Source organism: Ammodytes marinus, assembly GCF_949987685.1.
Source record: "Ammodytes marinus genome assembly, chromosome: 21".
Lineage (NCBI taxonomy): Eukaryota > Metazoa > Chordata > Actinopteri > Uranoscopiformes > Ammodytidae > Ammodytes > Ammodytes marinus.
In genome coordinates, this window is record NC_137225.1 from 7,051,334 (window position 1) to 7,077,223 (window position 25,890).

At 43.3% G+C, this 25,890-nt stretch overlaps 1 protein-coding gene across 2 annotated transcripts in view; it reads right to left on the reverse strand.

The window, feature by feature from the left end:
* Positions 1-25,890, reverse strand: part of LOC307267538 (partitioning defective 3 homolog) — a 381,172-nt gene that overhangs the window by 11,746 nt on the left and 343,536 nt on the right. Inside the window, exon 22 of one of the 2 annotated variants that reach the window (XM_080049880.1) lies at positions 9,177-9,294. In XM_080049880.1, the coding sequence (XP_079906006.1) occupies positions 9,177-9,294 (118 nt within the window). Of the gene's footprint in view, positions 1-9,176; positions 9,298-25,890 lie in introns of both variants that reach the window. The other variant, XM_080049879.1, reaches the window with a different exon arrangement.

Genomic DNA, 25,890 nt, shown 5'->3' on the forward strand with positions numbered 1-25,890 from the left:
TTTAGGCTCGCTAATGGGCAGACATAAAACGAAGACGCGCTGATAATGACTCCCTCCTGAAGTTTCTCGCACGACCCAATTCCGCCCCAATTTATTATAAAGCCAGCCACCGGTCCATTTGCGGTCGCTGGGGTGTGTAGCTCCGGGGCAGAGAAATTCATCTGAGAGCAAGCAGTGTGGTCTGGCCATTTCCTATGGCCCTGCGTTCCGAAACCCATACTACCCTGGTATTAGTATGGCAGAAAAAAAACGATTTAGGATGTCCCAATTCTTGTGGTCAGATGCAAAAAAAAAAAATACTGTATGCCTTACTGAATCCGGTTTGAATTTTGTTGTTGAGTTGAAATCAGCATGCTTCTCGGGAGTGATTTTGACCCACAATCCAATGCACACCGGAGGTGACGTCACATGGACGGAGAGTCAGAGTGAAAACAACCCAACAAAAGAAAAGAGGCAAGTTCAAGGCGTGATGTTATGATGAAATAAATAAGTTTAAGTTTGTCCCAATTCTATGCCTTCTGCATGCTAACTCGATTCTTTTTATGATCAGAAGTATATACTGTATAATAGAAAAAAGAAAGAGTATCCCATTTGGAACACAGCCCTATTAAAAGAATGGTGAATGAGAGGTTGGTTTGATTATGGTTGGTTAAGCACTCCACAACACACACACACATAGTGGAACAACATGTTAGGAGGCTTATCTTGTATTGTGAATACATCTGGGTGAATGAATGCGTGAGGTCACAGTGCTGAAATATATTCATTAAGTGTGTTCACTTTGTTCTCCTCTCCTCCCTCTGTTCTCTCTCTTATCTGCCTACACACAGTTTGGTATTTATGAAAATTGAGAGCGATAAAAACGCTGGGTGTGACTGTAAAGCCATGCATATATTATATGTATATAATATTTTATATATTTTTTATAATTTATATTTATTATATTATATTATATTCGTGCACATGTAGGCTTGTGTGTGCATATGGGTCTGGAACAGTGAAACAATATTGTAATTGCAAAAATGATAATAAGAATTATGGAAAAATCTACTTATCACTCCCAACGAGCTAAATAACGTTATTATTCTGAGGGGTTGTTCACCAAGTATGCTGACAAGTCCTATTACTTGAAGGCGGCTGTATTGATGAGATCAGTAAACCATGCTTGCTACTTTCACATCATTGAACTCCACTATCCATAATTCAACCATACACCCTTGACGGCTAGCATTTGCATTGTAGATCAAACTGAGAAGAGGAAGCTCGATAAAAAAAACAATCATTCTTTCTATCAGAATCATCAGAATCAGTTTAGGTTGAAACATACAGGAATGTAAAGATATTTCAATGACCTCTATTGGTATGGAGAGGGCAGGGAGGGTCCATGAGTTCAAGACAGATCCTTAACAAATCCTCTCAGCTCTATAATAAGAAACTGGCTGCTGTCTGAAGCATGGTCATGGTATGGTACCTTTAAAGGATTCCTTTAGGATCCCTCTTGGACTTGTGGACTCTCATTGCCCTCTCCATACTATCAAGCTATCATGTCATGTTTGAACGTAAACATGTAGTGCAATGAATTCTAGGAACAGGAACATGCAAAACTAAAATGTGAAATGCCCATCTATGTTTAAATTACTTTTGCTTTTGAGGTCAGACAGGACAAAATGTATTGGTAAAATAGGTGCTTTCTTTGTTTGTGCTTCAATCATTATGGACAAGAGCCATAAATAAATAACTGCAAAATTAAAATGATCGTATTTATAGATTGATACTATCATTTACATAATTAATGAACTGCTGCCTTATTTGGTGTCATCAACCTTTCTAGGTTAGCCTGGTCCTACTAGCCCATCGTACTTCATTTCATTTGTGCAGAAGGTCTGGGATCGCTCAATTGACAAATGTTAACTCTCTTGAAGGCGGGTGTCTGTTGAAGTTTAATATTGGATCTGCCCAGTGCCACTCTGGATCTGCCAACCAATCGCATAATGTTTGGTCGCCACTCTTCTGTTCGCTGATTGGACCGTCAAAAATCTGTCCGGAGAATACATAAAAATATACTGCAGGCCCAGACTGACTACTGAAGGGAAATGAAAATCGAGCAGAAGTAGGTAGGCGGGCGGTGCCAGGTTACTTCTAGGTGGCATCAAAGATCACTCTCCATCCATGGCGTGACTGGTCCCAGCCAAGGGCTCACCCACTGTCACTGTTCAGAGCGGTGTTGTCTTGACTTTAACTCCTAGTCCACTGGGCAGTGAGGTGACCGGGCTAAAAGGGGCCAATACTCGTCACATGATCAACATAGTAAAAAAACGCGATGTGGACGATCAAGCAACCACGCCCGTGAACACCATATTCAGAGAAATCCCAAGTGTTGCCTAAACGCAAAAAATGCTTGCAACAGACACATATATCCTGTCCACAGACAGAGAGAGAAAAAGGCAACTCTTTGGAAATACATTTTAGAATATTTGGTGCTCTATGGTGAACATCTGGAAATCCCCTCTCTCTCGGAGAGCAGTGGGGAGGGAGGCAGAGAAAACATGCCAGGTCTAATTGTGTGTGTATGCTTAGGGGGGGGGGCAACATGATAGGCAGGTAGGGGGTTCACGTGTCCCGGTCCTTATTCCATTTAGGAAGAGCCGGGTGTTTGAGGACTGACCTAAGAAATTGTCATTACAGGAATTGACAGGAGACATATCTGAGCTCAGTCTCCCCACACCCCAGAGACAAGCCAGGGGGTCAAAGCTCCCACACCTCCCACTGCGCTCTCTACCAGGGCCTCGGTATTAAGTTGTTGTACATTTGCTGTTTTTTTTCCACAAAGTGAAATGTTTTTAAAGAGTTAATATATACAGTATGCTACTGCAGCAGTAGCACGGAATCCTGGTCTGTGTCTTCCATTGACAATCCCAATGTAGTCTATTCAAACAACTGTGCCTTAGCTAACGTTTAATAAGAGAGACAGGCACTATGTGCAATTTTACTTTGAACAGAAGTAAATGAAATCAAGAAGACTATGACCCGCAGATGGTTGTTGATCATTCCGGCAATTAATCAGGAGTTGTGACCTTTGCCCTTTAGCCTGGTTCTACCAGACCATCGTACTTCATTTCATTTGTACAGAAGGTCTGGAATCGCTCAATTGACCAACGTTCCCTCACTTGAAGGCAGGTGTCTGTTGAAGTTTAAAACTATTGGATCTGCCCAGTGCCACTCTGGATCTGCCAACCAATCGCATAACGTTTGGTCGTGACTCGTGACGTATGTGTCATGGCCGGCTTCTGAGCCACTCCTTCTGTTCGCTGATTGGACCGGCAGAAATCTGGCTGGATAGAACACACTAATATACCGCACACCCAGACTGACTACTGAAGGGAAATGAAAATTGAGTGGAAGTATGTAAGCGGGCGGTGACAGGCTAACTGCCCTTAGATACCACATAAAACCCCAACAGATTCGGTAAAATGTGTCTGGGGTCACATATGTAGGGCCAAAATCTGGCCAATCGTTTTTTGCTCAACTTTATTTGAATTTCAAAGTTCATTCTTGAAACCAGTGAACATATTTTGAGTACCTTTTCAAGCAGCTTTCATTAAAATACAACATTATGCTGACGATACTCATGCAATGTTATTGAAAGATCCAGAACAGTTGGAAAAATGGAACACAGGTTTGTCAGCAACTGTTTCCAAAGTCAAGAATAAGCAGTGAAGCTCGGCTTTCAGAGATCTTTGCTTTCATAAGACAGAATAAATAATCAGAACTGAGTTATGCCTTTGGATGCTAACGGCTTGCTCCTGTCCTGGCTTGCAGATCTGTGTGGAAGCCATTACTATGTAACCTTGTATATTCTCAAGGACAACACGCATCAGAGTGCAGTCCTGCAGACTTTGATGTGGTGGGCATTTAACATTCTGCCTTTTGCCAGTTACGCCTGTGAAGGATTTTGATTTGCAAAAAAAGTGGAGGTCACGGAAGCTTCCCTTTCATCACTGCAGACAACATTCAGCAATGACACAGGGCAAACGTCCACTGTGGAAAAAGGAGATATACATTTCTTTAGAAAAAAGTAAGACTTCATAGGTTAGAAAGGAACACTGCCTCAAGGTTTGTTCCTCAGTTTGGTTCAAAACTATTTTTTTTTTTAAGATATTTTTTGGGCATTTTTATGCTTTATTTGATAGTGCAGAGAGACAGAGGTGAAATGGGGCAGAGAGGGGAGTGACATGCAGAGAACGACCGCAGGTGGGAATCTTCTTTCTGGGACGCCTTACGAACTGAGCTAAAGGCGCCCCCTAAAAACTATTTCTTAAAATGCTATTGCCTTCACGTATGTCTGCACATACACTTTTAAAACCCCCGGTTAAGTGTAACAGGTTAGAGGTTCTTTTTACTGAAAGTTATAGAGTTTTTAAGTTCCATAGCCATAGTCTGAAATATCCAGTTAAAATGAAGAGTTTGCTTCAATGGTGTATTTCTACCTCATGGCCCTACATTTTCCCCCTGGATTTCATACATGACAACGCTTGCCCCCAATCCGCCTTGAATAGAGTCATATCCATTCTGCTTTGGATGACACTAAGACATCATTTCCCTCGAGTTCCTCTAATCAGTGTCAAAGCATAACATGGATAGGCCCTGTATCTTTTCCTAACAAGCTCTGCCGTTGTGGATCCCTTGTTTGCAGGACTAAAATAACATGAAAGAGTACTAATAAAATAGACTTCAATACTCTTGGGGGTTGGCCCTATATCTTATTAGCGGTGGAATAGTGGGGGTATGCTCAACAATGTCAACAATCACAAGCAATTAGGAGCTGAGAGGCTCAGAGACAGAGAGAGAGACAGACTGAAGCTGCTTAGCCCTGAACAAACAGTTAACGTCTCACTTTGAAAAGGAGAATTGGGAGAGAGAGAGAGAGAGAGAGAGAGAGAGAGAGAGAGAGAGAGAGAGAGAAATACAACAGTGTAGCAAGATGTCTGCTTTCGATAATTTCTAACTATCGGTAGAACTAACACTGAAGGAAAAACCTGGTCTGCCTTCCTCTGCAAAAACACATGGTGGGAAGTATGCTATTACTACGTCTGCACCAAACTCATTGAGACAATAAGAAAAAGAGCAGAAGGGACCATTGTCTCATCACACCACCACTCCAAACCAATTTCATTGACAAAACTGACACCGATAAGTCCCCAGAAAATTGGAGGGCCAAACATTTTTACTTCCAAGGTCTGACATGCCGACCCGTAATTTAGATAATAGCTCTGCGTGGTGAAACAATTAGCCCTATTTTCCACTGAAACTAGGTCAGACAAGTCACAGGACCTAAAAAAAAACTAAAGAATGTCTTTTTCCCAAGCCATTATCCCACACAAATATATACAATTATTTGACCTCTAACTTCTTTCTGGGTTATTGTACAAGTGTGGATCTCTTATTGTCTGGTCATAGTTAAGGAAAGAGGAGGAATGAGCTTACATAAAGTGTCAACCAGTGAGTTATATCACTTCTAACAGAAGTTAAGTCAATAGTGGACCGCATGGTTAGACCGTCAATGATTTAATATATGTGTGGAATGATGAAATAATAATGTTTCTTTACTTGAATTCCATGCGCTGTTGAACTTTTCATGCACAGCAGGAAAGTAATTTGTGATCAAGTCAAGAGTGAGTTAACTATGGAATTAACTTGATTACATTTTTTTCCAATTATGAGGAGTAAATCCCATTGTTGGTACAGATCAATCATGGAGGAGAGCGGCTTAAAAAAAAACTCCCCAATTTTAATTTTAATTTGTTTAATTTTCTAAATCCCTTTTAATCAAGTCTAATGAAAATGAACACTGTGGCTGACTGTCAATTTGTTTCCCTTACTTTAACCTCAGCGTCCTGACTAGTCAAATGTCCTCTCTTCCTGCCTTAAGTGTGTCACAGTAAAGGCAAGACAGACATGAATAATTAGCAATTGGTTCCAGGTCAGAGGTTGAGCCTACAAATGAGAAATTAGTCAAAGAAACTTGGCAGAAGTTGGAACTGAAGAGTGAGATAGTTTTGCGGCCGTAGAGTGAGGCACCCCATGGAACCACTGACAGTTGATGGTGTGCCATGATTTATACTGCGGTTTAACAAGATTTATACTGCATTATAACATGAGTTATACTGCATTATAACAATTATTATTCCGTTTAAAAGATATGTTTGGGTAATTGAAAATGTTATGACTACTTGATTACAGTCTGCTGACAGGACAACGGTCTTCTCCTAGGACTGATTGCTAGAAACAAATCACTGCATGCTTAAATGCTTCTCAATTTGTATCACTTACAACAGACAAATCAGCTGGATAGTGAATGCAATATTGGTATCTACTGTGTATTTGATGCATTCAACAGCTAGAATCATCAAGAGAATACCAAATACAACTATTATTGGCCGCGTTTCCCAGAATCCCAAAGAGCCTCTTTGGGCTAAGTACTACTTTGGAGCGCTCTTAAGAACGCTGTGAAAGAAGAATGCGTTTCCCAGATTCCTTCTTAGCGAAAGTAGTACTTTCACTAAGATGGAACTGTACGACGGCGCTGACCCACTCTTTCAACCTTTCTTAGCGACCAAATCGTCAGTGATCATGCTGCGTCAGGGAAATTTATTTCCTCCACTTTTCGAAATAATAAAACAATGTTCAATGCGGACCTGGCGCAATAAACATAAACTAATAGTAGAGAAAAAAATGTTTTAATGAATTACACGTTTACGTTTTCCACACACATGTGAGTTTATAGTACTACACATAAAAAAACATCCACAACCCTGTGGCATTTGACAGATATCAAGGAAACAGATTTAATTGAACTCAGCTGAACCTCATCCAGAGCGGCTCCACCTGCTATAAAGGCGTTGCCAAAGTCCGCGCGTGTGAGAAACCATGGCTGCATTACAACAGCCTCGCCGTGCGCGAAGCCAGACGGTTTACATAAATGCATACGTGCGTCGGCACTTCTCCCCACTGGACGTGCTATCAGACCGGGCCGTTCAGGCAAAGTACCGACTGCCCCGGCCGTGCGGAGATCCAACGGCTGATCACTCTGGTGTCTCCACACACATGCAATTTTTCCTTCAGCCCCCCGGAGATGCAGCTTCTGGCTGCGCCGCGTTTTTAAGAACATATCAACCTCTTCTGAGGTCCAACAACCCCCAGCCCCTACCCCTTTACCACCAGTCACCAAGCACTGATCACTAAACCATAAACCCACAACCACCACATCACCCATATACTCTCAGGCCTGAAGGCTGAAATAAATAAACAGAACCAGCAGATGTAGGCTACATGTAACGTCCTGCACACTATGAGTATTGCTGCAGTGTCCGAGTGCTTTACCTCAAAGTCTGGCACTGGAATGCTGTTGAAAGGGCACACTATACGCACACGTCATTAACCTACGCTTAGATAAATTACAAATTGCCTGGGACTTTTTGTTGCTATAGGTTTGACACTCTCATTTCAATGCAAAATGATACACACAATACATGGTTGAAAAGGAAACCAAAGTAGTTTATTGAAACCATATGGGGGAGGGGTTACTCTGCGCTGTCTTTACTGGGCGTCTGCATCACCTGCAACGAAGGGAGATTGATTAGTGAAACCTTCGCACTCTTCCTTTTTGTTTGGTTCTGGAACTCCTGCCACTTCTTCCTCACAGCACGCCAGTCACGCAGGCCACATGGGATGGAGGGGGACATATTTTCGGCTATGGCCTGCCTAACACGGTTCTTCACCGTGATGTTCTTTTTGCCCCTTGTTCCCCCGAATAAAACTGCCCGGTGCTGCCAGACCTCGTCCACTAACGCCCATCTCCTCCGCGGTAAACGACGGTGCCCGCTTGTTTCTTTTTCTGCCGCTTTATTCCACTCTCACATGTGTGTGCCTATCCACGGGGTATATATGCGCTAATGGGCTTGATTAGTACTTGGATACACTTGTTCCCCCCCCCCCCCCCCCCGCACCCACACACCCCCACACACACACGATACATGCGTAGCCTAATTCCACCTGTGTGGGGGAGACCACGGGGCGCTGTGTGTGACTTATGCGCTGATAAATTCAGCCTGGCATCGATTTATTCAGTTTCAGCACGACCGCGGTGGACAGCTCCCACCAAAGAGGCTCTTTCGCTTCAACTTACGCGTTCTCCAAAGAAGGCACCAAAGAAGCCATCTGGGAAACACCCGTATCTTAACGCTCGTTCTTTGGCGAACCCTTCTTTCGACCCTTCTTTGGCCCCAAAGAACGATCGATTCTGGGAAACGCGGCCATTGTCTGTGTAGGGCAATATTGAAATGCTTAATGATGGACCTGTAAGCATTCTTTGGCTAAAAAAATAACAATGATATCAGTGTTGTGTTTAAGAGAAGTGGCAAACCCTGCCAAGTGAGGTCATATCAGTAGTTAGAATGTAAAATTAATAAGATTGAGATCATGTTATGTATAAATAGAATGGTTTGAGTGTTAGAAATCTTAGAGAAAAAAACTGTGTGCAGCATTAATTACAATTGCAGCCTATAGGTCTTTTTCAGTATAGAGAAGAAAATACTGCTGCAAACAACCAATGTATCCAATATATAAAATACTTCTCAAACAAAGTGAAAGTTCAGCACCGCTATTTGATGCTATTTACACAAAATAATTACGTATTGCGGTACGGTGCAGTCCGGTACAGTTCGGCCAGTGCGATTCAGTACCAATACGAATATGTGTATTGTTATTCCCCTACTAGTGGTGCATCCTATCAGAGCGATAACTCCAAGAGCTCGGAGCATAGAGCATTCACCCTGCATTCCAAATCACATACTTTTTCTTTTTACTACACTACATACTAAAGTACAGAAAAGTTTTTAGGGCTACAGGAGACAGAATCAGACGATAAGGAATATATATTTTGTCATTATGTGGATAAATGTCAAGAATAAAGACAAAATACTCCAAAATACTATTGGAGTTAGTGGGGGCATTTATGTATTTTCAGGATACTACAATTGACTTGCATGTATTGAGACATCCTAAATCTTTTTTTCTGGCATACTAAATAGTAGGGAAGTATGGGGATTGGAACGCAGGGTCAATCTGAAGTCTGTGTTTGTGGGTGTGTGCAGCTCTCGTCACTATCACACACTCACCCATGACTGGTTGAAGCTGTGGCTGTGCCGAGCGTCATCTGGTTCATCCTCCTGTCTGGCCTGCTGGAACTCATGCCTCAGCCTTTGTATCCGGTCGTGGTTACTGGCAGCCACCTGACTGCTGGCAGAGAGAGAGAGAGAGAGAGACAGAGAGAGAGAGAGAGAGAAAGAGAGAGAGAGAGAGAGAGAGAGGAGAGATAGGTGGTTCAAATTGTTGTTTTTCAATTCAAAGAGAACCCTAAGAGGTTATTTGTAGGGTAATCTTTCAGAAATCCCTCACTCGGAAATAACGCTTGACACATAACTGTAGCTAGCATGTTGGAACTGATTTGCTGTACACACTTGCCCACCTTAAGACCCCCTCTAAATTGTGTTGGAGATCCCTTGATCTGACAGTCATGATTGCCATTGCAAAGCTGCCCGTCATCTCTTGTCCTTCCAGCCTAAGGCCCTCAGCATCTCTCTCACTAACAATGTCCCTTGACTGCCATTGCGAGTGATGCATGTCCCTTTTAAGACTGTGGGAGAATGTTGGCCTTTTTTATGGTACGCACGCAGTCATTTAACACAGAGGAAAACCCCTCATTTACATCCCCTTCGTTAAAGGGCTTTGAGGGCCCTGTCAATAGGAATCAATAGCCTTCCCTGGGCTTAATCACGCTCCCCTTTTATCACCAGCTACAGAGGCAGCACATGACAAAAGTGCATAATTATGATGAGACAACTGGGCATGATAATAAGCCCGCATATATGCATAGCACAGGGATGAAAGTGACCAGAGGTTAGGAATTTGTGCTGGGAGGGGATGGGAGCTCAGGGGATGTAGGGAGTGGGATTGATAGGGTGAGGGAAGGAACAGGAGATAAACGTAGGGTGAATTAAAGGGAAAAGTTAAAGGAACAGTTCAAAATGTTTTTTTATTTTAGCTTGTTGCCTCATTCTCGGGTTCAAGAAAAGGCGACTGAAACCATTCCTTTAACTGTGTGTGCATTTTTTAATAAGAAATGGCCACTAGCTCATCGCTAGTTAGCTAAGCTCAACTACTGGAAGTCAAGGGTAGTGTTAACCTGCCTCTGCTAACAGTCTGAAGAAAAACTTAACCACATCACTTAAGCGCTTATGTGGGCATGTTTTTTTTTTGGAAACCACATTTTGTTGCCCTCTATATTTTAACAGTCATTGACATTTTAAAATCAAATACAGACTGGAAGAAAACCCGGGACTGCCCATGAAGGCTCCCTAATCCGACACCCCCGTGAAGTTAGTTTGAACTTGGAGACAAGAAGACATAGCTGATGAATGTCTGTTGAATATCAAATTGACATTTCTTCTTTAAAAAACGCACGCACAATTGGGAAGGAATGGTTTCTGTAGCCTTGTCTTGGACCCGAGAGTGAGGCAACAAACCAAACAAATCTATTTTTGAACTATTCCTTTAATCAAACAATTTTTTTAAATATTTTTTTGGCATTTTTATGCTTTATTGATAGTGTAGAGACAGAGTTGAAATGGGCCAGAGAGGGGAGTGACATGCAGAGAACGACCGCGGGCTGGAATCGAACCCGGGTCCGCTGCTGGCCGAGGCCCATGGGGGGGACGCCCTACCAACTGAGCTAAGGGCGCCCCCTTTAATCAAAGACATTTGAGAGAGAGGGATTTAAGTCAGCTAGGACCTGCCACACTGCCATGGCGTGTGTCCTCCTGAATAGCACTTACAGGTGGGCACGCCGACTGTGGAAGTGATTGCTTATTTGTGCCCAGAGGATACTGGGCGCAATTATGGGGATAATTGTAGATTAGAATGAGCACGTCCTTCTGATGATAATGGGCACCTGGACATGCTGCCAATCAAGCTTCATTAAAAGCCCAAATGAATAGGATGTGCATTGCCCTGAGTAGCACTTGGCGAGACACAGTTATCGTGTTGTTCGTGCGGCCTGATCGAGATCAATTGTATTAGTTTTACTCCATTTGATTCCTATAGCTTTATGTGTGTGGGAGCGCAGCAGTGCACATTAGGGCCTTTTATATGGATGTGGGCAATTAGGTGGCTTATTGGGGTGTGAGCTAGTTTATGCTTTTAGGGTGAGGGATGATGAACTGTTCATTACAAAATCAATGTTGCCTTTACATTTGCATGAGGTTTGCATAAATAGCACCACACATCACTGAACCCAAATGTTCTTTTCCTAAAGATATATCCGCAGAAAGTGTGTGTGCCTTAACTACAATGTACATGTCACCACACAGCCTTGCAAATGACAAGAACATTTTTGAATTGTACAGAATCCCTGATATATGCCTGCCAATGCATATGTTTAGCTACAGTACATGTCATCATCCCTGCTTGGGAGACAGGTTTGACAAGACTTTAATGGCTGGAAAAAGACCAAACATAGATCGGGGGAAATCCAATGCGTGCAATTAGTTTAATCCCTGAGGCTGGTAGAAGAGAACAGCCTCGTAAATTTTTCTCCCTGACCCTCCAGGGAGGGTCAGTTGCTGGCATCAGCATCTCAAACATGCTCCGCTGGGCTAGAGGGACCAATGGGGGCAGTGGGAACCAGGTGGGGACCCAGAAAAGGGGCCACAACCCAGGCTATAAACAAGACTGCTGGAGTCCATGTACACTTCAGAGACACTGTGACCTATTGCCCCTCCCTCGCCCCATAAAGCATCAATCTAAGAGAAAGGGTTGGGCTGTATATTTCTCTGCTCCAATGTGTGGCGGACGGAGTGGTAGGGAGTGGAATGAGAGAAGATCGGCGAGGACATAGATTTCCAGCAAATTAACGATCTAGCAGCGAGGCACTTCAATATATATATATTTTTCAAAGCACTACAAATGGAAAATTGCATCGCGCAAGGGGCTGGGAGTGTGTGTGTGTGTGTGTGTGTGTGTGTGTGTGTGTGAGGGGGGGGGGGGGGTATTTAACGAGGGGGTTGAATTTGTCATGGCAGTTCAAAGGAGGCCTGTGCAATATCTAGATTATCTTCAGGGGCTTCTCCACTTGGTCCTCCACCCAGCATGGGGCTATACCAAGTTGATGGGTTTTCTTGGAAAGCACTCCATGGAATTTCCCCCAATGTAGATATATTCAAATGGTAAGAAGAAGAAAAAAAAGTTGAAAAGCTAAGCCTTGGAAGAAGAGCAGAAATCAAACACAAAGAGGCACCAATAGCTGCCCCCCCCCTCCCCCACCATCACCGTTAACTGTCAGTAGCTGGCCTGTCTCCGCACATAAAGAAGATGGATTCAGCTGTGATCCCTGGGAGCTCTCCAATGCTTGGGCACCTCAATGGGTAATTAGTCAACATGATCACTACCGTTTCATCAGGTGTAACCACGTATACATTCCCCTGTGAATACATCCACGTCCATAATGGGCTTGAAGAACAAGAGCAGAAAAGCAAAAGACTGTGAGGAAAAGTATTGCCGGTAACTTCCCTCGACAGACCGATAGATGAGTATGGAATATGAATGAGTATCAGACCTCATCAGTTTGCTATAAGCCATGTGTTTGTGCATGAGGGAAAAAGGTCACAGGTTGTGTAAGTGTACTCCGGGGTGCAGGCAGGCTGTCAGCATCATGATGGCAGGGCTTAGTTCCAGTGTACTATTTCTCGGAGAAAGCCCTATTTTAAAAAAACATGAGTCAATGGAAAATGGGATAGCGCCTGTGAAGTAATTAAAAAAACATGGGGGAGATAGAGTATCCATATGCCACAACATTTTCACAGCCAGCATCTTCATTCTGTCTTGTACTGTATAATGACATTTGCACAACTATCATCTGTGGGTTCGCTGACTGGAAATGTCAGCATTTGGCCTCTCACGTTGGGCAATATCACTCCCAAATGCATGTAAACATATATACCCACACACAGCACAAACAGCAGCGCATAGAAACATAGAAGACGACACATACTCTTACTATCTCCCTTTCCCTGTCTCTATTCAACTCACTTAACAGTTTCATACACTTATATTCAGTAAAGTTAAACCTCTGCTGTATTTATAGCTTGGCGAACAGCTCATTCTGAAGGCAAACAACATACTGTGGGGTAAAAACTACAGTTGAAGTAAAGGGAACAACAAAAATAAGCCCCATACTTTTTGAACTTGTGAATAATATAGCGTTATGAGTGACAAAGTCACACTTTCATATTTTAATCACACAATCTTATTAACATATTTGTAAGGTGTTTTTTTCTTCATTAGCAGACTGTGAAAAACCAGTAGCGTGCATATGAGGATACGTGTGAACCTCTATCCCACCTGTGTTTTTCAACCTGACCCGTTGACAGGGGTCACCAGCCTTCTGAAGCCGATGGGGGCTATGCGGACGCCTGTCTGTGTAATAGTCATCCTTTGATCCAGGGAGGATTTGGCAGATGTCTAACAAACCGCAGGGCTTAGGCCGAGGATGCAAACTATGGCACACAGTCCCCCTTATTAGCTTCTGTTGGTGGATGAAAGCGCACTGCTGAGTCTCGGCATGCCCCGTAAACACTGCCACTAGCCAATAAAGGAGTAATCCAATCACCGGGAGTGTAACATGGGTCATATGAGCATACCTAAGGTCAGGGGGCCAGTCCCCAGCCAATCAGATTGAGCGTTTCTCCTAATCCTGGGGATACAATTTCAAGTTTGACAGGAGATCTGAGAGGTGTCCCAGAGTTGTTGATTTCCAAGCAAAGTCAGAAAAGTTTAACTGTTTCTGGGCTTCAGTGTGACTTTAAAATCAGTCTGGTATTTCTTATCTGATCACTGTTGATTGGAATTCTATCAGATTATCTGGTTTTCTTTGCTCTGGCCCCAGTATCTCCACACAGCAGACGAAGGGGGGTGGCAGGCTTCTTAAATGTGAGGCCCTTTGGCAATCTCGCATCGAGTCAAAGGCTTAGCTCATCTTTATTCCATCGCCCCGTGGACTTTGATTTATTTTCAAAGACAGAAAGATGAGGGATTTTTTGGGGGAGATGGTGGACAGCACAGCCTTTGGGACCAGTGATAGAAAAAGATTAGATCTGCATTACCGCTGGTCATTTTTTTGAGGGACAAAGATAGAATATATATTTTTGTCTTCAGAAAAAATCGGCATATCGACCAATCTGCTATGATTCTTGCAATCAAATAGAAGCATTTGAAGTTTAAATCCTTCTACCGGCATTTTCCCCTTTCCACTTTCTCTCCGATCTTCATAAAACATATCCCAATTTCTCTCTTTCCACATGTCTCTCTCCATTCTTTATTTCTTTCCTTCCCATGTGTTGTATCACTGAGTGCCTCAATCGCCCTCTGTGGTTCCAGGGATAGGTCATGGATTCCCTTCTGTCCCCCCTCATCCTCTCCCACTAGCCTGGGTAAGTGACAGCTGCAGTCCGGACAAAGGCCTGGTAATACCCCGGATTTGTCAGGCTCTGACTTCACCCATGTCCTCCATGTGACGGATGCACTGACAGTGGCGCCTGGCCAGCGGAAAAAAAAACCCCATGCATTTCTTGATGGGGGCTGCTGCTGTTTCAGAGCTGGGGTGTGAATGTGCGTATGTGTGTATCCATACATAGTTTCTTTCAGACTCCAAAAGCAGAAGGGCATATGGACGTCTTTCGGGGGTCTTAAGAGGGCATCATCTGGGACGCCTGCCGAGAGGGGCCTAGGGTGGTGGCGTGACTGGGAAGTGTAGAGCTCTGATTAGCAAAGGGAATTGAAGCAATATGCCTGTAGAGCTGCTCCAGCATTGGGTTGGCCCATGGTGGACTGTTCATCTCTTGCTTCCCTGGTGTGAGAAATTGAATAACAGCTCTTGCCCAGAAGGGAAGCCCAGAAGGCCCTCAACTTAGGAAAACACTACACGTAGAAAAGAAAAAGAAAAAAAATAAGCAGTTCTACAGCTATCTATTTGTCCCTTTGGAGACCTATAACCCACAGTATTACAAAAGCCGCATTTGCCTCAGCGAATACACGGCCGTCCACATCTGTATCCTAATTGTCCTCATAACCCAAGGAACACATGTTACACACACTCTTCTCTTACATTTCAAAAATGTCTTTATTTCTCACTATTTTGATATTCTCTTGGACAAATACAGGAGCCAGTGAGAAATTGGGCTTTGCAGCTGTCAACATTTGATAGACACACAGTCGATGCCTCCGTCATGCCTTTTCACTGGCAGGTTTTTTAACGGCTTTGCTTCCAAAGAGAAGGCACTGGAAGTGATCAAAGGCGCTCTCTTGTTTCTGCGTGATGTTCCACGTGTACGTCTCATTCGTGGTTAGAGGGAAACAGGTGTGAACTTTTTTGACAAAAGAGGTAACTGAAAGTGCTTTTTGGTTGTTTTAAAACATCCGGCATTTGGTCTGTTGCTTTAATGCTTGAAGAGAAAGAGGCTTGCGGTGGGACTCTACAGGCCAGCGAAAATGGCTTGAGGCAATGTTTTGACAGAGCCAGCTGGATGGCCAAATATATTCTAGTAAATAAAAGTTTAACAAAAAAAGATGGATGCTCAGGTGCTATCCATAAATGTATCAATTATTCAACTGATCCTGTGAGGCGGGTGCAGCTGCTCTGACTTAGAGTGAAGGAAAGACAGGAGGTCGTGGTGGCTGCTCATTTGAAATACAGTGCATGCGACTTACAGAGGGCAAGTTTGAATTTTTTTTTCTACTGTAAATAAAAACTTGACATGTTTGACTGTAAGTGCTGTGCTTCCATCTTTGTTTTCTTGAATCAAGGTATACTATACAGTGCAGTAGATGTGTATGGTAGAGGCACTTGCAATGCTATGACTGAATTGTTATGTTCATTCTAAGATAACACTCTAAATGCTTAGCTTACTTCAACATGCTGTATACAGTGTAGGCATGTTTATGTGTTGTCTTGCATTTTAATACATATGTTAATTCAAGTGCACTGTTCATATAGAATAAACAAATACATCTATGATCAGTCCTTTTCATCCACTGAGTTGAACATAAAAAAACATGCTTCTTTGAGAAGTATGTATTGGCACGGCTAAGAACATGTAATGGATGAAGGATTCGACAAGAAGTTTATTCACCTCAATTGGTAGAAACTTAGCAAGAAGTTCTTTTCTGGGAGGAATGGAGCCAGCCAGCTTCTGACTGACAATTGCGTCCCCCATGACGATAGACATCACCTTTGAAGTTAAGGCCTATAATCCCAATGCATTGACTCAGAGGCAGTTGCACACTCTGAGAGTAAGAGATAGAGACTTGAAGTATGGTTTGGATTGCATAATGTGTATCCACACAGGACACAAACACACTTATGCATGCATACGCATGGTAGTAAGTTCTGGGAAGTGCCACTATGTAATGAGACAAAGCTGCACTGCATGCTAATGATTAAAGCTAATAGGTGCTTAAATCTTGCAAGCTCACACACATTTCTTTGTTGGATCATGTCTGAGAACCCTGATACTGTAAATCATTTATTTTCAAATGAATATCAAATAAGCATATGAACAGTATGACAACACATGTGTGACAGCCACGTCTCATAACAGAATGAATCATTCCGTTAGTGTCTCTCTCTATACCGTGCAGTGTTACAGCTGTTTATGGAATCTGATGATTCAACATTCCGCCCCCATTCAGAATTGGAAGTGCGAAGAGTAAAGTCTTAAATAAGGTGTGAAGGCCATAGGCTAAAGTATCCCGCTAAACGGGTTAGCTCAGACTCTTTATGAGCCCATCAGGATTTAAAGACAAGCTTTTATGAGCTATCAGCTGGCCCGACACTAAGAGGCCAGAGTAGACGTGAGCGGGGGGGGGGGGGGGGGGGGGTATGCTATATGACTTTAGCTTCCAGTATACTCTTTTATGGAGCGTGACACCAAACTATTTTGGCCTAAGTATAGGTTGGCGCCATGAAATATGAAATTGGTGGCTGTATTTTGCATTAGGTGACCTCAATGCAGTGCCCAGTGAGGCTGGTTTTGTGCTGCCACGGCCAGTCACCTTTGCAGGTTTTTGAGTATAGCACTCCAACGCCAAAGAGAGGGCTGGAGAATGTGGCGGGAGCTCTGGCTAGACGGGTCGTCAGCACTTAGACGAGAGGGAGCCGAGTGGATCTCCAGACAAGTTTGTCCAGCCAAGTGTGGATGCCTTACTTAGTGCTTTGCATGAAGCAGATGCCATGGTGCCAGAAGTTTGACAACCTGCTTAATGAAAGTGTGTGAATAGGTACTGCAAAACAAGTGAAATGGACACGTTTAGGAACAATGGTTTACAAAAAGATAAAGGGAGGAAGGTATATATATACTGTATGTAAAATCAAGTACACTGCTGACTATGCTTTTACCATCTGTACTCTGCAATTTGCTTTTCATACCATTCTATGATGAATAAAAAAGCAGTGGGGGACTGCTTGGTGCAAAACTACACATACAAAAAACAATCTATGGAGACTCTGAAACATGGTTAACCGTGTGTAAACAAATATTAAATGGATTAAAGCCACTGGTATGGGCCCTTTTAATGCAAATGTATGCAAAGATATCAGCCTGTGAATGAGCAGATGAATCCACTTTAGATGCAAATATGCACATGCAGCTGGCCCTCTCTTCTTACTCGTTTGCTATTCCAGCCCGTTGCCAGAGTGACACGCTTTCCACTGGCTACCTATATAATGAAAGGCTAATATTAGATCTCAGATTGGACCTGGGGCTGCAGATTGCCCATATAGAACACATGCATTCAGAAATTTATCATTTTGCATCTGGTGAATAACTGAAAGGTTTAGGTTTACTCCACTATAGCATTCCTGGTCGTGTGTATAGTTGAGGCACTTATCTCCACCATAGAGGTTCATTGTGGAAGGCCTACTACACCTGTAAACGTATCTCATTTACTCCAGTGAGACATCACACTGGGTTGAACGCAGACACTCCCTTTTCCAAATGTCAGCGCCTTGACGCTCAGCGGGGCAAAAACCATGAGCAAGCGGTAAATAATTCACGCCACCCCCTTCCAAAGCTCTCCTCGCTATCCCATACACAAGCAGCCATAGCCCCCCAAGTCTTCTCTCTCACTACCCCCTGTTCCGCCACTACCTCCTCTATACATAATTAACTATGGAAGCACGGTGGGATGCCCGTCAGTCACAGCCCCGGCTAGAGCCAGGGCCACTTAAAACAATAACAATATTGATAGTGGGTGTAATAAAGCAGAATTAAAAAGATGGATCCCAACGATTTTTTTTTCTGGTGCTCCTGACGCAGCTGGCCTCAGCTCTAAGTGGTGAGAAGAGGGGGAAAAGGGGTAAGGGGTTAGGGGCAGGCGGGGCTACTGGTTGGGGCTATACTTCTAGGAAATGGATGGATTTACAGAAGAAAATGAAAGGGAAGGGGAATAGCCATCCTGTACTGGCTGCTCCCCTGTCTCCTCCATTACTGGATTAAGTGTGTGAGGCCTCTTCAGAGATCCAGAGGGAGGGGGTTGGGGGTCACGACCTGCAGTAATGGCCACGCAGACAGACGAGCAAAAGAAAAAAAGAAAAGAAAAGAAGAAAAAAAAAATATATATTGGCCGTGCAGCATCATTTCAATTAAGGCTATCAATGTTGTGTAATAATCAATGTGAGGTCAAGGGGTTGGCAGATCCTGACAGATGGGGAGACAAAAGAAGAGCAAGGATAAAAAGAGGAAGAATAAAAAGAGGAATAATGAGAACAGCAGCGTTAAAAAGACTAATCAATGTTCATGTAATGACGCTTAGAATGATTTGATCTCCTATCCTGAAACCAAAAGGAAAATAATCACAAATATGAACAAGTGATCTGCATGACAAATGGTTAGACCCAACCTTTATCAAGCAAAGGACCATATACGGTTGGTTACTATGGTATGGTAGACATCCAACATTGAGAGCGTCACCATGCCTCTCTGTGCTGGTACAGACCCTGTGGATTTTTTTTATATATACACTTTTTGGAAATATGTTCACACTAGACCGGAGAGGTACTATGGTAACATCATTGTCTTTGATTTTCATCCTAATATATATTTTTTCTTAATAATTAAAAATTACAAAAAATAATCCAATATCCTCAAACAACACTGTAGGATTAACATGTTGAATTTTTTGTTCACTGAGTGATTTAAGAGCTATCTGTATACAGCACATTTGCTTAACAAACGTATAATCAATCATTTAATGGCTGTTATTGTTATTATTTAGAAATAGTATTTTTTATTTAACCCTTTCAACAAGCGAAACATATTCACATACCAATTCCACCTGTTCTGTTTGTGTTTTTTCAATGCCACAATGTCTATAAAGTCGCACAGTCAAATCAGTGAGGGAGAAATCCTAACAAGTACTGCTATCTTCCATCAACCTCCGGGAGCCTTACATATGTTAATGCCCCTTCAACCCGTGACCCTCACATTCATGACATCATTATCAGCCCAGCTAGACATAATGTTGGCCTGTCACCGCCATGATCTATGGCCACACTGGATCTGTGCCTTAATGAAGCCGCAACGCTGCCGCAAAACTGACTAAAAAACCACCATGGGCTTTGGTATGGCCGTCACTCGGCTTAATGTGAGCACACATCGATCATAATGCATCAGACATCGATCAATCAAAATACCCTGTGACAGCTGGGACCCCCCCCCCCCAGCCCCCCCCACCCCCTCTGTCTACCAATATGACCACCACACACACACACACACACAAAGTCATTGCTTGTGATTATGAGCTCAATTATCATCACATGGCTGAGGGCCAGTGACTGACATGCTAATCAGGAGCAGTGACGGTCAATAGTCAAGGCATGGAAAAGGCCATCGGGAGCAGAATTTTTTTTTAATTCTGTCATCTAATATCAATTGGTTTGAATTAATAGGCTTGGACCCATGTGAGAAAATGACATGGTTGGGAGGACAGCAAAGTCAATACAACACTTTACAAGCACTGGTTTGTATTATTTCTTGGGTATCTGTTTTAATTCCAAAAAGCTGCTCTTGTGACATTGAAGAGAGGCCAAAGATTATCTTAAAAGGGGTCTTTGTTCTCCCTAAAGATTTAGAGGGTCATAAATGTCCATGTTCAGCACAAACAGAAAGCTATGAGGTCAACTGTGACACGCTCTTTTACGAGATAGTGGCCTACCCAGTGCGCCCACCCGCACACACACACACACACACACGCGCACGCACACACACACACACACACACACACACACACACACACACACACACACACACACACAAACACAGGATTATGCAACCCCCCCTCCCTGAATGGGTGAGATAGCAGATATAGCATTTCTCTAAACTAACAGTCAGTGCTGCCCTGTTGTTTGGTCTCAGCCACAGGGATTTGAAGCAGTGTAACTTAAGATGGGGTTTTGGGCTCCAGCGAGCACACACAGAGATCTGATAATGTTTCTCCATTGCTTTTAAACACACATACACACACACACACACACACACACACACACACACACACACACACACACACACACACACACACACACACACACACACACACACAAAATTGTTAGCAATTCACACCCAAAAAAAAATAAAGTTTGATGTGTTGTGTCTTTCTTTGTCTCTGTCTGTCTCTGCTGGTGACTACACAAGGCCTTCCCCAAATATGTGTGCTGTTATCACAAACCAGATCACAGTGTAATCTCTCCTAATCCTCTAACTAAACTGCTTCTGAGTTGGGTAAAACAGAGCTGTGAGGAGAATGAGAGGGATTGAATGGGAGAGGACAGCAGCAAAAAGACCCACACATTTGTACAGAAGCAGAGTGACTGTTTCCACAATAAAATAAATAAAAATCTAATTAACATCCCAGAGACTCTTGTTTGGCATTTTAAGCAGTCACTGAACAACTTGGACTGTGTATCAGAAGGGATAAGAAAAGAAAAAATATAGCAGTTCTCATAAAGCCCATCTCTCTCTCTCTCTCTCTCTCTCTCTCTCTGCGTGCCTCTTATTCCATCTCGTAACACAGTCCCCTCCATTTGGCAAGGGCTGCATGTTGTGAGGCAAAAGAAAAAAAAGCCTATAAGGATAGCACATTTTAAATGTGACACGGCAAAGCACTCAGCAAAGCTCCTAATGAGAGAATTATTCAGGCCTGGTTAGGTGGATGACTTTGGGCGCTGGTAGGGCTTTAGAGTGCACTTTAGAGTGAAGGGAGCCGAGAGGCAACCTATGACAAAACACTGTCACCTTCAGGTGGGTTAGGGTATGGGTTACTGAGGACACACACACACACACACACACACACGAACACGCACACACACACACGCACACGCACACACACACGCACACACACACAGAGTCCCAGACAAGCCACAGAGGATTAGCCCCCTAGTGCTAATACAAGAGGAACCAAGCGGTCATGTGTTCGCCCACAGATGGCGACTGCGGTGGCTGATGTGTGAATGAATGCACCAGCGACTCGAAAAACCAAATTAAGATACTGGCACTGCATCTGCCTCCATACACACCCAAGCATACGCACATACGTGCACACTAACACATACACAAAACGCTCCCAGTCCCAGTATGGAGGGAGGGGGGGGGGGGGGAGGGGGGTGGGGGCAGGGGGGCATGGGAACAAAAGCATTAAGTAGGAGTAAGACCTTTAATTATAGGCCAGCGTTTTGGAGAACTCTGTAGAGCGCGGGAACAATTGAGGTCTTTGGTTATACTCAACCTGCTGAATTAACACTATGTCCTCCAGGTATGACAACACACACACACACACACACACACACACACACACACACACACACACACATTCATACAAGAAGGTAATGGCCACGCCATGGAAAGGAAACAATAATTGCCCTGTCGAAAACTGAGAACTAGGGGGGATCGTCCGAGAGGAGGCCGGAATAGCCAAAGCACACTTAATTCCCCCCCCACCAATAAAGTGCAAGCTAAAATCCCACTATTTACCATGATCTTTAGCATTTGATTTAAAACTACTACTGGTAGAATACTCACCTGAATATACTGTCATCACCAAACTCATTTCAAAACTACATAGAACATGAAACTATCAAGACAAATATTGTCTATTTGAATTATTTGCTCTTTTCATGTGCCCCTGTAGATTAATAAGGACCGTTAAAGACCAACAACCTCCCACAGGATGGGAAACCATTAGAAAACACTATTCCCAACAGCTGTATACCCTATAGCAAACCGTATAGGTGGCAGCTTAAAGGACTGTAAAGAGGTGATACTAAATAAGTAAATTGGCTCTCTTATGGTCTTGTAGTGTAGTGAATGTGTGAAAGGATGAGACCTATAAATAGCCTCGGTGTTGATTGTGAGCATATGACCATGTGAGAAGTGACAGCTTTCCCTGTCACTGCGTTTGACAGGCTTAAGGATAACTCCACATGCCTGGCAAATTGGATTGGAGCTCTGGTGGCTTTGCAAAAGGAGGGGGGGAAAGAGAGAGAGAGAGAGATGGATCCTTCCCCACCTCCTCCCTCTCCCCCTCTCGTTCCCCCCCCCCACCTTTTAGAAATTCTAAGAAGTGAGTGATGAGCCAGTGGTAGGTAATAGTTTCTATTTCATGTTTTAAAGTCATATGCAGGGGGCTGGCCAGGGCGCTGATAAATCATCATTGGTGACGATTAAAGACCATTATCGGCCTTTAAACAGTCATATACCCTTCCCCCCTTTTCCACCAAAGCACTGGCAAGGTGATCCTCTGAACAGAGATGGTGAGAAGGACAAGAGAGCACGCTTTGGAAACTTCACACCAAAGTGTGTGAAGGACGCCATTGGGTCCATTGAGAAAGACAACCATGAAAGAGACTATAAAGGTGTAGTCAGCCATTAGAACGCTTGTCGTCCAAATCACTTTTGGTCAAAATCAGTGAATATTTCCTCATGATCCGCTACCTGTCTGTACTGTGTGTGTGCTGACAATAAATCCAGTGTTAATACAAAGCCTCGGCTCTGTAAAACGGGTATGTAAACAGTAAACAAAGGGGCCCACCATTTACAGAGCCTAGACTGTGTTTTAACACTGTTTTTTTTTGCGCACACACAGTATGTACAGGCAGCATATCGTGGAGGAGATATTCACTGATTTTGTAAAAAAGTGATTTTGACAACAAGCATTCTCCAGAATCGCTGACTCCACCTTTAAATGATTATCTTCCAACATAATATAGAAGGAGTCCAACCCTCAACCCTGCCTGTCACCCAACGACATTAACATCCCAAGATACTGTCAGCCTTCTGCATAACTCCCGCCCAAGTCCTATCACTCACCATCGGGAAAGACTTAATGCAACAAAAAGAATGAAATTAGCTCAAACAAGTGGTGTATATGCTTTGGTCAGAGTCTAATCAAAACCAAGGCGTTATCGAAAATAGCTTTTAACGGGCCTCAAAGGGGCCAGTAAATATGGCAAAGCTTAACTTATGCCATACTCCGGGATCTTGTAAAGATTAATGAGAGGGGAGGAGGAAAAAAAAGAGAAAGTAGATTGATGTGTAAAATAGAGGCAACAGCTTCAATAAGAAAGAGTCAGCTGGTGGCAGTAAACAGCGGTTGCCAATTGGATGCCGTTCACACGACGCCAATCTCCAAAAGCAGGGTGTGGCAGCCGTGCCAGAAATGGAACCAGAAAAGAAGAAAAAAATAAAAAGCTATTTAGATTCCAAAAGTAGCTTTTTCCCCCCCAATTTTAGTATTGGAATTAGAACTGAAAGAACACGCATTTAAACCAAGAATGCCACTGGTTAATCTGTCGAGTACACAACATAAATAAATATATCGGACCGATCGAATAGAACAGTTGACGGACGCTCGTCATTGGCAGATTTGTGTTGATGAATGGGAAAATGTCAACGTTTACTCAGGAATCAATTGGAAAATCCTTAAAATTCAATCACATCCAATAAAAGATAAGCCGTAAAACTGCAACATGGGTTTATTTCATTCCTCGCCTGCAGCTTTGATATGTTTATGTGCTTGTGAGCGTGTGTGTGCGCGCATGTGTGTGTGTGTGTGTGTGTGTGTGTGTGTGTGTGTGTGTGTGCATGGCCCACATTAAATTCCTCTCATTTGAGACAGTAGAAGTGAAGTTTTTTTCTGCTCTTTTACGGTTGCTAAGCTTATGGAAATGTGTCTCCAGAAGTGAAACCCAGCCGTTTAATTTATTTTGGCAGGTTTTGATAGTTTTCCTTAGCATACTTCCATACTTGCACAAGGCCATTACAATATTCCCCCCGAGTGGATGATTTCAAAACATATGTAGCATGAATTGGCTATTGCTCCACTAGGTCCAATATACAGTATATACACTCCTGCTGCCTGGGTTATTTCAGTAATGGCGGCTTTGCACGACAAGTCCTAATGGCCTGAAATGATGGTTTCTCTATAGGCGCTTTCAGATTCATTTCCTAGTGTTGAACGGGGATAGATACATGAGACGGGCCCACTCCAGACAAGACAGGGTCCCCGTGTTTGGGATGTAAGTGGGCAAATATGATGTGACAGTGTTGGGAATTATAAAGAGCTCGACACATGCTCCGGTCGCTGTGCCCTTTCAAAAAGGAAAATCTCTGATAATGAACTCTAGACCTTGACTCTGCTCCTCAGACAGACAGATAGAGGGAGAGAGAGAGAGAGAGAGAGAGAGAGAGAGAGAGAGAGAGAGAGAGAGAGAGAGAGAGAGAGGGGGAGAGAGAGAGTACTGGAAGAGTCGTTCACCATCATTGTTAGGTCACCATATTGACAGGCTGCCTCTCATTTGCCCAGCCTTTCGTAACACACTGGCTCCACGTGGATGTGTGGATGGAGATGTGTTCTCAGAGCGACATCTAACATAAAAAGATATCACTTTTTGACAATAAGGTTTCATGCCAGACAATTGTAATGCACTGTATTGAGCTGTGAAATTAAAAAGCCCACAAACTTGATCTTCTCATCCAACTCCGGCAAGAAATGGAATAATATATATTTCCTAAATGTCAAACTCTGTCCTTAAGATGGCCGCAAACACACACTTCGCCTTCCACTCACGACTACCTGAGCCCCATCATGATCTGATTTCAAATGGCCTCCTCATCGATCAGAGCTTAAACACATATGGTCTGAGATGGACAGCTGCTGTTTGAGAGCCATATAGCTCCTGCTATTACAGAGCCATCTCATCCATTGCCTCGCAGATCAATGGAGGACAGTTACTGAAAATGGCCCCTGGAGCAGTGTTTCATCCAGCATATGAGGTTCTTTAACTGCTCGTTGGGGTTGTGTGCACCAGCTATTCTCTTGACTTACCTGAGCCTGTATTTGTCTTATCGTGATTGTTCCTGTTTTAACTCCAAGATGAGAGCACAACCCGGACTAGTGAGTTGCATTGAAGTTTGATAGGGTTTTTTTTTCCTGTTCTTTACAACCTTTCTCTGAATAACAGGTCGCACGGAAACAAAAAGTCCCTTCATGAATAAGTAATGGGTCAGCCCTGGACACTGCCAAGTTCCCTTTTAATTAAATGAAGTCACATTCTTAAAAAAGCATTGGAAAGAAGGGGGGGTGGGTGGGAGGTTTGGGGGTGGGGAAAATAAACTTCCCGTCCTAATTTGGACATGAAAAAAAGAGGTATGATTGCAGCACGGTAGGGTATTAACGACTCACCCTTAAAAAATGATGGGGATTCTCACACAAGCTCAATCTCAAAGTCAC